The sequence below is a fragment of the Ipomoea nil genome, unplaced genomic scaffold (assembly GCF_001879475.1).
Source record: "Ipomoea nil cultivar Tokyo-kokei standard unplaced genomic scaffold, Asagao_1.1 scaffold0188, whole genome shotgun sequence".
Lineage (NCBI taxonomy): Eukaryota > Viridiplantae > Streptophyta > Magnoliopsida > Solanales > Convolvulaceae > Ipomoea > Ipomoea nil.
Genome location: NW_017616616.1, coordinates 995,382 through 1,011,055, shown reverse-complemented (window position 1 = coordinate 1,011,055; position 15,674 = coordinate 995,382). Strand labels below are relative to the sequence as shown.

At 34.5% G+C, this 15,674-nt stretch overlaps 2 protein-coding genes and 1 long non-coding RNA gene across 7 annotated transcripts; 1 reads left to right on the top strand and 2 right to left on the bottom strand.

Moving 5' to 3' along the window:
• Nucleotides 1-1,644: 1,644 nt before the first annotated feature.
• Nucleotides 1,645-4,630, bottom strand: LOC109180737 (uncharacterized protein PB1E7.01c-like). 3 transcript variants are annotated; one of them, XM_019330455.1, is made up of 4 exons: nucleotides 4,492-4,630; nucleotides 3,174-3,262; nucleotides 2,279-2,361; nucleotides 1,645-2,197 (listed from the first exon to the last, which is right to left on the bottom strand). In XM_019330455.1, exons 2-4 carry the CDS (start codon nucleotides 3,243-3,245, stop codon nucleotides 1,936-1,938), a joined length of 417 nt encoding a protein of 138 aa, XP_019186000.1. In that variant the 5' UTR covers nucleotides 3,246-3,262; nucleotides 4,492-4,630; the 3' UTR covers nucleotides 1,645-1,935. The 3 variants fall into 3 exon arrangements, with proteins under 3 accessions (XP_019186000.1, XP_019185993.1, XP_019186006.1); XM_019330448.1 differs by having other exon boundaries at nucleotides 3,174-3,327; nucleotides 4,492-4,629; XM_019330461.1 differs by lacking the exon at nucleotides 4,492-4,630 and adding an exon at nucleotides 3,385-3,836.
• A 3,612-nt stretch (nucleotides 4,631-8,242) lies between these two features.
• Nucleotides 8,243-10,486, top strand: LOC109180730 (protein IQ-DOMAIN 14). The gene is made up of 5 exons (XM_019330441.1): nucleotides 8,243-8,451; nucleotides 8,539-8,883; nucleotides 9,250-9,465; nucleotides 9,553-9,684; nucleotides 9,775-10,486. Exons 1-5 carry the CDS (start codon nucleotides 8,377-8,379, stop codon nucleotides 10,330-10,332), a joined length of 1,326 nt encoding a protein of 441 aa, XP_019185986.1. The 5' UTR covers nucleotides 8,243-8,376; the 3' UTR covers nucleotides 10,333-10,486.
• Nucleotides 8,334-9,611, bottom strand: LOC109180757. Of its 3 annotated transcripts, none has more exons than XR_002054110.1 (4): nucleotides 9,439-9,509; nucleotides 8,841-9,348; nucleotides 8,523-8,743; nucleotides 8,334-8,424 (listed from the first exon to the last, which is right to left on the bottom strand). It is a non-coding gene; the product is annotated as an uncharacterized LOC109180757 (long non-coding RNA). The 3 variants fall into 3 exon arrangements; XR_002054109.1 differs by lacking the exon at nucleotides 9,439-9,509 and adding an exon at nucleotides 9,522-9,611 and having other exon boundaries at nucleotides 8,347-8,424; nucleotides 8,516-8,743; XR_002054108.1 differs by having other exon boundaries at nucleotides 8,347-8,424; nucleotides 8,516-8,743.
• Nucleotides 10,487-15,674: the final 5,188 nt, after the last annotated feature.

Sequence of the window (15,674 nt, the reverse complement as noted above, 5' to 3'; positions counted from 1 at the left end):
CTTATATAAAAATTAATCATCATATTATGAATTAATAAAAAATTCACGCGATAGTTAAACACTAAAAAAAAATTGATAAAGTAATGACTCATCAGGGATAGGGAGCTAGTAATTCTAATAGGGGTTATATAGCATGATTCTTTTTATCAAATTTAACGTGTTTTTATCTTGTTAATTCTTGATGAAGTCAATTATAATTCAATATAAATGATAATAATCACATCGGATGATACAAAATTAAGTTAAAAAAAAAAAAAAAAATTGACAAGAGAAATTTTCTTTTGAAAATTTTGACGACATCGTGTGCTTAATTCATAAAGTTGTGCTTTTTATTTTTATTTTTTTGCTAGAGATACATAAGGAAAGTATAAATGGTAAAGCACAATTGAAATATAACTTTGTAAAATATATAGCGTTATAACTTGCGATATTATAAAATGTTCACTTTTTTGTTAAAGAATATCTTATATTCTGTAACTGTTATGGAAACTCTTATATGGTTATTAACAATCTGTAAAGTCTTGCTTTTTCTAGTCTTATAATCATATATATGTGGATCAGATCACTATTATTATTTGTGTCAAACTATTTTAAGTTTGATTCTTAGAACACCTTTATATAAACTTTAATCATATCAAACTTAAAGGTAGAGCATATGACATTGATTTCTTTGATGCCTTACCCAATTATATGAATTTTATGGCCGAATATGAAGTTTAATTTAGTATATATTATAATGAGTTTAATTAAACTAAAAAAACTTTGGTGATTGATACGTACTTCTGATGCCTTTGAGTTATGTATGACCAAACAACTTTCAACAGCACCATTAAAGACCACAAAACAATTGCAGCAGAAGAAGGGGTGGAAACATAGGCGATTGTGATGTTTTTTTTTTAAGGAATTAACAACAAAAAGTGATCCCTTCAAACCTCTGACCAGATTTGCTCAAGTGGACCTGTGCAATGACACATATCTGTGGTGGTGGCTACACGTTTTGCAAGTGGCATACACGTGGCGCCTGTTAAGGTATTTCCAGGATGGAGTGCCACGTGGAACTCAATGGTGCTGTGTTGCTGGTTGGTATCTTGCGTTTTCTGCTGGCTACTGGCTAGATTTGGGGGGGATTCCTCAAGATTCCAGATTATGGTCTTGGAAATTCCTAGGACAGTCAAACATACCTTTATCATCCTATGTATGATAAAAGGTTTTTCTTTTTCTTCTTTTTTTGGGCTTATCTTCCATTCTTCTGAACCTGAACTTAAATCCTTTTTCTAAAAAGTTGAATCTCTAATTCCAATAGCGGAATAGCCCTCACACTCTATAATCTATTCTAATAAAACATTTGGAAGATATAAATTAAAATGATTCAATAATTCAATAAATAAAATCAAATATCGATGCACATAAAAGATCTGTCCATTTTAGGCATAAACTCAAACTCTAATTCTGATTATACTAATATCCACAATAATATAAGACAAACCCAATTTTATACTTTATCTAGATAAGGTAAGACCAAAACTTTAGTATATTCAATGTTTATTTGTTTTTTTAAAAAAATATATCATTTTTAACTACAAATAAACCTTTAATAAATTAAAGATGAATTTCAATATATTAAAAATGAACATTTATCAATAATCCAATTGTAATACAATTTGCCCTGCTTTCATGCCTTCCAGTCAGAAATCATATACTGGGCTTTGGTTTTAAACAGTGATTATAATAAGGTTTCCATCAAAGATGGGCCTCTTCATTGAAGAAAGCAGGCTAAGTACTTGTGATTTGGGAGGTACTAATCTACTACATATGTTTACTGGGCTATAACCTAAACAATATTGTTCCCAAGTCCAAGTCCCTACATAAGAGCCCAGCAAGCATATAGGATACAATGACTTCTAAACAATGTCATGCACCTGCTCTGTTTATGTTCTACTTCTGTTTCTTCTTAGGATTAAGAGGAGAGGGGAGAACTGCAGGTCTCTTCTTGGAAAATGCTTTGGTTTTGCTTTCAGATTCCTCGTCGTCACTGTCTTCATCAACCCTTTTGTCATTGGCAGATATTGCACGTTCGTCGGCCCTCCTTTCAGCTTTCCTTTCTTTAGCATTCAATGTAGCGCGCAATTTTCTTTCTAAGGGATCATTTGAACGTACGTGTTTAGATTCACGAGGAACTATTGCACCAATTCCAAGCCTACAACATGAAAGAGTAAGAAAACTCGACATTTAGGTGACGTGATTTGAACAAAGCTACAGCATTTCAGAAGATACTAACCTAGGAGGCCGACTCTCTAGAATGGCTCCATTTGGTTTATCATCATCTGATGATTTACCCATATTATTAACCCATTGTTCTGCCTGCAAATGATCAGTTCAACCAAGCAGAAGGTAAAACAATTAGTGTTTTTCATGAGGCACACGAGTTTTTAAATAAAGGGAAAAATGCAATCTTAGTCCCTAAATGGTTGATTGCTGACGATTTTAGTTCCTAACTTTTTTACCATGGCAATGTACACCCCAAACTCTTCAAAAAAGTTGTTTTTTAACCCCTAAGCAACAAAACTATTGAACTCTATTAAAATTTTACTTCGTACATGGATATTTTAGAATTTTATTATATTTGTTCTTTATAACATTGTCAGTTTTGGTATTTCATCTGGAAAATAGAGATTTGACAACATTCTTCCCTAAATTTTCATTTTCAATTGTGGCACAGCCACACATCGTCCCTATTTTCCCTATATGACCATGTTAAAATCATGTTTTTTTTTATTTTACAAATGAAATATCGAGACTAAACAAGATTATAATTAAAGAAGAAACATTAAAAGTACTAAAATACACATGTACTAAGTAAAATTTTAATAGAGTTTAATACTTTTGTTGCTCTAGAGGTTAAAACTGTAACTTTTTTGAAGAGTTAGGGGTGTACATTGCAACGGTAAAAAGTAGGGACTAAAACTGCTAGCAAGGAACAATTGAGGGACTAAAATTGCATTTTTCCCTTAAAAAAATGGTCAGAGTAGTTGAGTTGGTTTATACACATTAGTCTGCCAATCAACAACTTAAAATCCAATGTAAGATTTTTCTTATACAAATACAAATAGATAGAGGCAATAAACATAGTAAACATCACTTGACAACATTAGGGACAACCAAGAATCATTTACCAATTTGAATGCTCTGTCCATCTTCACCACTTGAGGTCGTTTATTGTTCTTTGATGTCTCTTCCGTAGTCATGGCTATTATTGCCAGATCTATTCAACAAAGTCACCCACAAAGGAATTGTTATCAAGAAAACCTTCTCACTAAATCCCACCACCTAAGAAAAACAAGAAAAATTTGAAGTAAAATATCTTAATCACCCACTACTGTCTACCAGTTTGCCCGCTCCTTAATAAAAACCCTAAACTCTATTAATATGTAGGCCATTAAAAAGGCTTCAAAGCCAATAAGCTTTAAGACAAATCAACAATAAAACATATTAAATAACATGTCAACATGATAACTAGTCCAATACTTCACATGAAAACCAATCAATAACAACAAATCCATAAAGTCCAAAATATAAAAATCTTACAACACAAGTTAAATACAATGTCTAAAATCAAAACCAACCAATACATCATAACAATGTCTAAAATGACACCAAGATCGATCAAGGCTTCAACATAATCTCCTCCTGTTCAACAGTGATTACTTGTTCAGTAAGAGATTGTTACTTTCTATTGGTTGACTTGAAGAGAATGATGGAGTTGTAACATGTTCATTAACTTGTTCATGAACATATTCAATTATATTGTTGCATGTCATCCTATATAATATCAATATATCATAAATTAAAGTCTAATACAAATTAATACAAACATGTAAAAAACTACTCCACAAATAGCTCAAGTATTGATTGAATGGCATAACTTCTCCTGTAAAAGAATACTTTATTTTCCAATTTCCAGCAGTCTCAGTATTTCACAATATATTCCTCTATATACCCCAAGAGCTCTATAGTCAAAAGTGACTAAGAAAGCTATGCAATCAAGAGCTGGAATTCACTGAGCTATAGACGTTATAAATAAAAAAGACAAACACCTGACATATGATCTAGAAGTTTAGAACATTTTCTTAATCCTAAACTGCATATGAGTACCATTTACATCATCTCAGACTTTCTTTGGTTCCATATTCTCATTCCAAAATCTTGAATTTCCTTTGAGTTTATCTATCACTAATGATATTGAGACACGAAAACAAACGACAACAAAACAACACAAACAAATTTCATATAGCAGATTAACAAAATTGCATGGCAGCATTAATTTCGTCAAAACACAATGAACACAGCAACATCGGAATACACACCGGCACATATTAAAATCACACCGCCGGAGCCCGCAGCCGCAGATCGCGAGTCGCAATATGCAAAATACAGTAGAAGAACTACAACAACACGCACAGAGAAAAGAAAGCAGAAGAGGAAAAGACCTACCTCAGCTCAGCTGGTTCGCGTCGTCACTCCACGGCTCCACCGCTGTCCGCAGTTCCGCACATTGTCCGGGATCAGGAGAGAGGAAAACGGGAAAAGGAAATCAGGGATTTTGACTTTGATTTGGGGATTAGCCTAGGTTTAGGGTTTCAAAATAATAATAAGAAATTACACATGATCAATCAATAATACAAGTCATCAAATTCTAACACCTATAAATCTATAATACAAGTTTTCAAAAATACACATATATATATATATATATATATATATATATATATATATTATTAGATTATGTATATAAAACTATATATATTATAAAATAAAATTAAAAAAAAAAAAGTAAACTTTGATAATTTGATTAATTCATTTAATTGATTTTTTTAAATTGAATTAATTGATAACCGAAGTTTTTTTAAATGTTACTAACTCTATTATATTGTAGTATCTGTCTAAATATACTTTCTTAACCTATTGGAACACAAAGAGTCAACAATTGAAGTTCTTAAAATTAAAAAAATTACTAATTCAACTGGAAATGTTTGGTCGTTGACTAATTAATACATTTTTTTATTCGATCAATTAATTCAATTTTAACTAAAATTTGAAAACTCTTACCATAAAGATACATCTTAATCTCTGTCTCATTTTACATATTTTACTTACTATTCATTAATTAAACCATTTTTTACTATTTTTAATTATTTTTAAAGTTAATTTTTTCCGTGTTTAATAATATTTTTAATGTAGTTTCTAAATATATAAATTGTATATACTAATAATAAATTTAATATTATTAACTTCAGTCAAATAATGTCAATTGAACTGAAGAAGTATAATTTATCTCTTTTATCAGAACTTTAGAGAAAAATAAAATAGTAAAGACTCTCGAGATTAAGGTGCAATTCTTTATTCAATTCTACTATAGTCAGTATGATTTTATTTTAATTTTTTTTATAACTCAAATTTTCTAACTTTGTCAAACTATATTTTAAATTATTTTAAACTCCAACCCGATCAAATCATCAGTATTTCAACACATTTTTCACAATAATAATTTATTTGGAAAAAAGTGGGAATTCAAGGACTAGTATGCCTAGTCTAGACCATGTTCTGATGTTCATAATAGGTAGGTGTTTATAGGGTGGACTGAGTACTATATGGCAGGCAAGAGGCATATGCAGCATAATGTATTGATGAAACTTCTACTACTCATTTGGTATGGCGGCCATTATTAAGAATGCATAAAGCTGTTGAAGCAGCAGCAGCAAGTAGAAACTGCACAGTGTAGCAGCAGTAGCTAGCTGGTGCACAATATGATTAAAAGAGAGGCCCCGCAGAACTAGCTCAGTAAATTCGACCAATTACTCTAAAATCTTGTTTCAGTTATAATATGAGCTTCGAATCCTACTGAAGATCTTGATTGATCAGATGTAAGGTGTGTTGAGCATATAACCATTAATGTGCAATCCAACTATTAGCTTAAGCTTTTAGTTGAAATGGAGCACATATTTTAATTTGGTATCAGAGTCAGACCAAAGGTCATGGGTTCCACGTGTTGCTTGAAACCCACCGCACACGTGAGGGTAACCATTAATGTGCAATCCAACTATGATTTTATCTTCTTTAGTGACTCTAGGTTCTGGAGACTTAGAATTAGTCTGGATTGAAAAATTGAAAGAGAGGAGAGAGAGAGAGAAAGATAGCAGAAAGACAAAAGGGCCCTCAACAGCTGTCTTCTTCTTTACCACTCAATGCTGCTTTGTTTCCTTCTCTGCACTCCCCTCATCCATCCCACATTACTACCTTCCCCACCTTCTGCAATAATACATCATTTCTCTCTCTCTCTCTCTCTCTCTATCTCTCACTCTCAATGTCTGTGTATGGATGCATTTTCTCAGCTCTTTCCTAGTCTATTGTGATTTGATAATGAAATCAAGATGTAGTGTACATGGGGATCAATATGAAGTGTACTTCCCTTTCTTGATTTGACACAATCTTAAATCAACTTTACCATCACATGCTAATCCCACTTTGGTGCTAATTAGGTTGTCTTATCCCAGAAAAATCCCAAGAAAAAACAATGATTATCTGTGGTTTATTCTTTGGTTTCATCTGTGAAGAAGAAAGACACCATATTTAGGGAGTTGCAATCATGGGTGCTAATTACTGCTATCCAGGAATCCCATTGTACCTTCTGGTAAGAAAAGAAAAAAAAAAATTCCCAAAGCCCCACTGGACTAATGCTAGTTACAGGATTTTCTGCAAACATTCGAGCATGTCAATTATAGGGGTGAAAGGTTGCAAGTGATGAGAGTGCATTGGCCCCATTGCCCTCCAAATAACCCCTCATCATTCACATCAGGCTTATGTTCCACCCACAACAACACCAGCCCTACCACCAACAATTGTTCAACACTTCATGCTTATCCCATGTGCCTAAACAGCAAATTTTTCTCATCCCACAAAGATTAAAGTTGTGAAACTATTCAAGCCAAGCCAATTAGATGTTTCCGGTTGTGTCCGGATCCAGCACTTATCGTTATGCCAGAAACTATAACTAACAGTAGAATGTAAACGTGAGATAGGATGCTGGATTTGGTATTTCAGGCCTCTACTTGACGCCGGTGCATAACATTGAGCCCAACCTCAACAAATATGTGTGTGCGTGTTTCGATATTTCTACCTGTGTTGGGATTGAGCACTTATCATTACCATGGTTGAAAAAATAGCTAGGTGCTCCTCGGGCGTTCAGGGAGCGCCTAGCGCCTAGGCGCCCGTATAATTTTTTTTTTATTTTTTATTTTTTGAAAATTTGTTTAAAATTTTTTAATTTTTTAAGACTTGATAATTATAAACTATTTAATACTTTAATTTTTAATACTAAAATATTAAATATTAATCTAAAAATCATCTGGAGTTTGAGAAATTTAAGGTTATTTTGCCCAAAACAATGTCGTTTTGAGTGAAATAACCCATTTAGAAAAGAAATGAACAATAGCTAATTGGCCGACTAGGCGACCTAGTCGGTGCCTAAGAGGCCTAGGCGGCCTAGTCGGACACCTAGCCGGCCAGCCGCCTAAAACATCAGTTATGGTGATACGCTAGGCGGCCGACCAGCGCCTAGCGCCTAGGCGCCGATTAATCGGTGTCTAGGCGGGATTTTTACAACATTGATCATTACACCAAAAACTATAACTAACAGCACAGGCGCAACATGAGATAGGATGTTGTATTTGGTCTTTTAGGCCTCTGGTCGACACCGGTGCGTAACATTGAGCCAAACCTCAACAAATATGTGTATGGGTGTGTGTGTGTTTAGAGTTTAGACTCCATTAATGAAACTTGACAAAATTTTACAGTAGTTGTCAACCTACCAAGACCCTCTCATAAATGAAGTCTGTGAGGCATGAATGTGAGTGATTTAGGTAAACTCCTTATAATTGCTTGGTATATAAGACAGGGATAGGGTAGAGTTTCCCAAGGAAAAGTTTGGGGACTTACCATGGTTTCTAAGTGCCACGTTCCCAGCATAAGAATGTAGTCATTTCAAGTTTTTTTTTCAGCACACAGTTTTACCCAGATTTCATGCCCATTCTTCCTCTTCTTCTTCTTGCTTCACCCATAAGTGTTTGGAAGTTTGGGAAAAAGATGAAAACTTATAGAGGGAGCAGTGATGTTTGACTGTCCACCAAAAACACCAACGTTTGTCCTAGAAAACTGGTTTGGTCACAAAGGCTGATCTTTCATTCTCACAAGCCATGTCTTAATCTACAGTCTTAACTTGTAGCTCTCTCACTTTCACACTTGTCCATGAAGACAATTAACCTTGCTCTTCTCAGGTGCCACCTTTTATTTTCAGTGTTTTTCTAAGTAGTAGTGAAAGCCATGGCAAAGAAGAAGAGCTGGTGCAGTGTTCTGAAAAGGCTTATTGTTCTGGGGAGGGAGGCCAGATTAGAGAAGGTATAGTAGTACTAGTACAAGGTTTTGGCTTACAGATCAGTGAGATTTGAGGTTGAATTCTTACATTGTACCTTGTTTTGTCGGCAGGCGAAGCGAAAGAGGCCAATTGGGAGGCTGAGAATCAAATGGTTGGCCTTGTTCTCAGCTCCACCACACCCAAAAGATGAACATGAAGCCTGCAGAGAGGAAGAACTGGGAAACCATGCCACCATGGTTATAGCTTCTGCTGCAACAAATGCTGCAGATTCTGTGCCTTTCGTGCCCGGGGGGGAGCCTTGCTATGTTTCTCAGCCTGCCCATCACCATAAAGAAGAGATTTCAGAACTGTCAGAAAATCCTCACCTCCATGCTCAAAAACACTGTTGTAACTATGATATAGAGATTCAGACCCTTGCTTCCATCAAAATTCAGACAGCTTTTCGCGGTTATCTTGTAAGTTGTTCATTTGCTCTTCTTGTTTCAGAACACATTTCATATTTTCATCCACTTCTTGTCACTTTTCTTGAGTACAACTGACTCTGTTACAATGTAGTATCTGTTCATAGCTACTTTCTCAACCTACTGAAGCACAAAGAGTCACTTTAAGTTGCCTTAAATGGCATAGAAACAAGGGAAAAAGCACAAAAACTTGAAGGGAATTTAGAATCCAAGTTCAAACTATTACCAGCTAGCCAGAATTCTGCAAGAATGGCAAAGAAAAAGCTCAAGAAAGGACAATTCAGATGACTAACAAGTTTATACAGAAACCATAGCTTCCTAGGCTTAATTTCCACTCAGATTAATGTGCCATTTTTGCAGGCAAGAAAAGCGTTGCGAGCATTGAAAGGACTAGTGAGGCTTCAAGCAATCATTCGGGGCCATGCTGTTCGTCGCCAAACTATTGCCACGCTTAAGCGCCTGCAGTCCATTGTAAACATCCAGTCAGAGGTCTGTGCCCAGAGGTGCAACTTAGTGAACAACACAACAGAGTTTCAAGAAAATCAGTACCAGGACCTAAGAGAGAGAGATATAAAGGCAAGTAAAATTGCTAAAGATCATAAACATAGCATTGCAACTTCTGTTAACTTTACACTTTTTAATGGCGGTTTCATCAATATGCAGATAGATTTGAACAGCCAGAAAAGGTGGGATAATCGAGTTCTGTCAAAGGCGGAAGCAAATGCTATGTTCTTAACCAAGAGGGATGCTGCAATCCGGAGAGAACGCATAAGGGAATACTGGTTAAGTCATAGGGTAAGTAAAGTCGAAACACTTGAAAGTTGAAACTGATTTCTCATTTCTGCAAATCCCACTATGAACACCAAGAAATATATACATTTCCAGAGGTCTGCAGAGTCAGAACAGACAAGTGCACATACAAATCAAAGGTATTGGCTACAACAATGGGTAGATGCCCAACTAGCCAAAAGAGAAGATCTCGAAAACCTGGGAACAGTTTTCTCTGCAAGTGCAAGAATGAAAGACAGGTTTGATCAAAGAGAAGCAAAGCCAAATATGCTGAAACAATACAAGACAGAAAGTTTGATGTCTCCAATTCGGGCGCCAAGAAGATCGTTTAACAACTCTATCGGGGATGACAGCCCTGTGGCATCCCCAGCTGTGCCAACTTACATGGCAGCCACTGAATCAGCCAAGGCAAGAGCTAGATCACTGAGCTCCCCAAGGCTAAGGCCAACGAAGTTCGACGCCTATTCCGAGATTAATTCCCCATACAAGTATAGGCTCTCTCCTATCTCCTCTATTAACAGTGAGGTCACTATAACCAGCAGGGTTCTACATCCTACAAGCCTGTCACAAAGATCACCATGCCTGAAGAGTGCACCTGGTCCTGTGAGATCAAGCAGAAGCCTAAAGAACATTAGCTTGGAGCAAGATTTGTGATGCCCAAATTGGGAACCCTAATAGTGCCCACCAGATGATTAACCAGACATGATAACATTTGTAACATTTGGATGGTCTGCTTACATATTTCAGTTCATAATAAAAACTGTTAGGATCAAGCATTTATCACTGCGCAAAAATCAACTTTATTTTCTTATACCGCCACATTTTCAAGAGACAGTACAGAGACAGGGTGTTGGATCTGGACTTGGCCCTTTAGGCCTCCGCCCAACAATTCCCCGCACCTGTCAACCTTAACTGCACAGTTTACTTTGATATCAGTTGTTAGGATCAAACGATTACCACTACGCCAAAAAGTTAGGAATAAAGGTCAATAGGCCACTGAACTGCACACCAAACTACAATTAGGTCATCGAACTCAAAAAAAAAAAATGCAATTATGTCCCTGAATTACACAAATTCATGCAATTAGGTCTAAAAGGCACAACTTTATTTCCTTGTACTGCCACATTTTCGAAAGGCAAAGTGCTGGACTTAGCCCTTCACCGGCCTCCGCCCTCCGCCTTACAATCCCTAACCACTTATTGCTGGACTTCGCCCTTCACTAGCCTCCACCCAACAAAAACCCTAGCTGAAAATCTGAAATCCCTTCCAACAACAAAGGAAAAAAGATCATTTCAGCCCCAAATAGGATGGGAAAAGGGGGAAAAGTTCAAAACCCTTTTCAATGAAAATAACGGGTGTTGTCAAAGTCTCCAAAACAATCACGCAAACCCTCAACACCAACCCCCCATCATTAATCATTTCAAGAAACCAGACAAGATACTCACATTGGTACATTGCAAACACTAAAAAAAAAAAAGATTCAATCTTTGAAAGCAACCTTAAAGCATTACAATAAACCCATGCTGGTGTACACTCGCCGCTTTACCTAACTAAAATTTATAAGGCTTTCTTGCACTAAGCTCAATAATGGGCACCCAATTAATGCGAGGAGATGATCTCTGACTCTCTGAGCCGACAGAAAACTGAAAGAGAATGATTAACGAAGGGTATATAAAGACAGAGTACATAAAGAAATGGGATGAGATGTACTGACAACATTTATTCAAGCTTTTGGACTTGTTGGAATGCAACTAGCTAGAGAAGCTATGCAACGGAGTTGTATAGGGATTGACTATAGGAGCTGTTTGCACAACAAGTAAAAGAGGGATGAAATCGGTTAATTCGGTTAACAATTAACCAAATTTTAAATTAAATAAATAAATTAATGATAGCATAATACGATTCAAATAGAGGGATCAAGATATGTTTCCTCAAATTATGAACAATTTGAATTGAGTAGAATAAGTGTTATTTAATTTTTTATTTATGAAGAGTTGGAGGTGTGTTTTAGACTTTTATGTGAAGTTCATTTTGTAATCTTAATCAGTAACATCTTATAATGAGGTAAATTTGTTTAAGTTGTCAATAACTAATCAACTCAAATCAAGAAGTCTAATAGATTGTTTTAATAGGAATTAACTTAGAACTTTGTGATTAACAAACAAACTGTTTAATCTGACAATTGTTATTTAATCTAATCCAAGGTTAATGAGTTAAATACAATAAATGTGATAGGTTGCACAAAGGCTCTAATCTGGTCAGAGTCATAATATACATGAAATGAAAATTAGAATATCTTAAGTTCTTAACACGTTGATGAAATTCTCAATTTATATTAAAGTAACATGTTAAAGATCCTCTCATGAAGTTGACATGGTACCTCTCAACTAAGCATTTAGGCGAATCATATATTACATAGTAATTACTGATGTGATGATTGACTTAATCACAGAATACGAGACGTATTCTTTTGACGGCGTTTAATCTTGTTAAATAAGAATTCGATCTCCAAGACCGATAAATGCATACATGAAGACAATAATGTTGGTGTTATTGGATCAATAGAGATGCTCTATAACCCTATTAATTAATTAAGTTTATTAATGGGAAAATAACACTTTTTCCTCCTGAGTTATATACTTATAGTATTTTTTCCCCCTAAATTATTGAAGTGGTTGTTTTTCCCCCTGAAATGATAAATGGACATAGTTACCCTTAAACTAAATATTTAATTTATTTTTTTCTTCAACAAATTATGACCATAATTTGGTTTAAACTAAACAAACACTAGCAACCAAACCGAAATATTCCAATTACAATTTAGAATCGAAATTCGATATTTAGAGTTTATTAAAATCGTGAACCGGAACGGACGGTTCATGTTCCGAACTGAAAAAATAAAATACATTTATTGTTGAATTTAGACTATTTTAAAATAAAAAATAAAATTTTAAAATAAAGACGGTTCAAAACCGCGAATCAGATCCGGAACTGCCGGTTCACGGTTCAAGATTCAATTTTTTTGATACATAATTTTAATAAATTGACATTTAAATATTGGGTTCTAGATCTGAATTATAACCGTAAACTATTAATTCGATTGCTTTAGTATCCGGTTCAATTCAAATCGAACCGTGGTCATCCCTACGTATACGCAAGAATTTGTTGGAGTAGTAAAATAAATAAAATGTTTACTTTAAGGGTATAAATGTCAATTTAATATATCAGGGGGAAAAAGCACTACTTTTAGAATAATTAAGGGGACTAATGTGCTTACCTAAATAATTGAGGGGGAAAAAGTGTTATAAGTATATAACTCAGGGGTAAAAAGTGTCATTTTCCCTTTATTAATTCAATCAAAATATTTATTTTTATCTCAAACTAACTTTTTTTTTTTATTAATATACTTGATGGAATAATTACAGAGCGGAACACTACGGACCGGGTCGGACAAACCTGCGTCAAAGCAGCCCACGTGGTGACTCGAGGTCGGCCCCCTTGGCTCGGCCTCCTTGGGCTGGACCACCCCAGGGGTCGGCCGCCTAAGGCAGGCTACTTGGTCGAGCTCCATGCTTGGCCAAGGCTTGGGGTCCTCGCATTATTCAAGTCGTCCCGCGTTCGTTGCGGTCCAAAGTGGTTGAAGGGACCTTCTCCAATTTCTCCGATTTATTGGAGCGATATAGAGTATAAAAGCCCTCATTTCTGTCTTGTTTAGACATCTTGTGTCCTAATTACGGCAAATTATGCCCTGGACCCGTGTCCACAATTCTGTGTCCACAATGAATTGTGGACACAGACCCAAAACGATGTCATTTTTCAAAAAAAACGCGTCATTTAGTTTAAAAAAAAAAAAAAAAAATTGCGCGCGTTTTGCCGTTAACGGCGTTATTTTTTTTTTTTTTTGGGATTATGAATGTACAGTTATGCAATTATGAAATTATGAACACATAACTCTAACATTATGAACTTACAATTATGAACATATAATGATAAAATTATGACCATGGAGCTTTAAAATTATGAATATAGAGCTTCGAAGATTATGAATGTACAGTTATGGAGTTATGAATGTACAATTATAGAGTTATGAATCTACAGTTATGAAGTTATGAATCTACAGTTATGAGATTATGAATCTACAGTTATGGAATTATGAATGTACAGTTATTGATCGTATTATGAACAAAGAGCTCTGACATTATGAACTTACAATTATGAACATATAGTGATAAAATTATGAACATAGAGCTCTAAAATTGTGAACATAGAGTTTCGAAAATTATGAATGTAAAATTATGGAGTTATGAATGTACAGTTATGGAGTTATGAATGTACAGTTATAGAGTTATGAACGTACATTTGTGGAGTTATGAATATACAGTTATTAACATATAGTAATAAAATTATGAACATATATCCTATAACGAAACGGTTTGAAAAAAAAAAAAAAAAAAAAAAAAAAAAGAGATAACAGTGCCTAACGGCACTGTTACACATGCTGGACACGGGTCGAACGCATAACGATTGCCTAATTACACTCTTGTCTTGTTATTACACGTCTTGTACTCCTGTAATAGCACTTTATACGCGATTAATACAATATTCGTCCCCATGACGTATATTCGTTCATTATTATCGTTATATTACCATTTACACTGATTCAATCCTTATTCGTCATAATGCATTCATACATTCGGGTTATATAATTCGGACTCCGGATTAATATAATCCATCAATAGTCATTAATTGAAATATCATAATGCTTTAAAACATATTGACAAGGGTTGAAAGTGAATAATGAGTTTATTCATATGTTTTGAACATAGTCTTGATGTAATCGGGTCAATTGTTGATTTATTTGGATTAATTAAATTGATCCAGTGCCCAAATTAAATGTAATTGAAGAATGGCAAGCTCAAGTTATGTTGATTGGACTCGTTAATTGAAGCCCAACGAATAATGATAATGAATTAATCCACATTTGGCCCAAAAAAGTGAATATTCGCAAATTATATCGTGCACGGTGCATAATTGATTATGAATCGCGCATTAAAACGACATTATTTTGTTAAATGAAAAGAAACGACATTTGTTTTCCGCCGTTCTGCATCCTTCCGCAAAAAAAGTGACTCTGTCATTCAGTTTCATTTTGTATACACTGTAGTTTCAGTTTAACACAACTACAGTTTCATTTTGACATAACTACAATTTCATTCGATATTTATAGACTCAAATATGTAAGATGTTATTTAATTTTATTTTATATACACTATAGTTTTATTAAAACACAACTACATGATCATTTTGATATAATTACAGCTTCATTGTACAATATACACTCAAATATATGAAATGTTATTCATTTTCATTTTATATACACTGCAGTTTCATTTCACCACAACTACAGTATCATTTTGATATAACTGCAGTTTCATTTGTCATGAGACAGTGTCGATTTAGATAAACTATAGTGTCAGTTGGTGTTTAATACACCAAACATGCGGATTCCGTTAGCGGTAACGGCATGCCGTTTATTTACTTAAAGAAATGACGCCGTTTTTTATCGCGGTGCATGTGTACCGCGGTCAACGATATAACAACTGGTGAATATTCATATATTTAAATTAATTAATTAATTTAAATACGTGATAAGATCATGAACTTGGATGAAATTGTGGTTCGACCTTTATTATTACACACTATCATTATAATTGATTCGTGTAGATATATATTATAGTTAAAATTGTCCATCACCTATTAAACTCATCATCGTAATTTTACTTTGTGTACTTTTTAATTTTTGCCAATATGTAGATAAAATTTATTTATAATTAAACAAATTTTAAAACATGTGAACAATCAACTTATCGTACGTATATTTCATTCCTATAAATGCCTCTCAAAAACCCCCTTTGTCTTCTCTATTGCGCCTTATGAACCTCTTTCTGAATTCTTAACTTTTGCACAGTGATTTCATAAGTCAAAGAGTTTTATTA

Bases quoted from the DNA above. Each gene is read 5' to 3' on its own strand.
- LOC109180737 (XM_019330455.1), bottom strand. From the start codon at position 3,245: ATGACTACGGAAGAGACATCAAAGAACAATAAACGACCTCAAGTGGTG. The intron at 2,362-3,173 runs GTAAATGATTCT...GATCATTTGCAG, and splicing joins TGGACAGAGCATTCAAATTG to GCAGAACAATGGGTTAATAA. The intron at 2,198-2,278 runs GTTAGTATCTTC...TTCATGTTGTAG, and splicing joins CTAGAGAGTCGGCCTCCTAG to GCTTGGAATTGGTGCAATAG.
- LOC109180730 (XM_019330441.1), top strand. From the start codon at position 8,377: ATGGCAAAGAAGAAGAGCTGGTGCAGTGTTCTGAAAAGGCTTATTGTT. The intron at 8,452-8,538 runs GTATAGTAGTAC...TTTTGTCGGCAG, and splicing joins GGGAGGCCAGATTAGAGAAG to GCGAAGCGAAAGAGGCCAAT. The intron at 9,466-9,552 runs GCAAGTAAAATT...ATCAATATGCAG, and splicing joins TAAGAGAGAGAGATATAAAG to ATAGATTTGAACAGCCAGAA.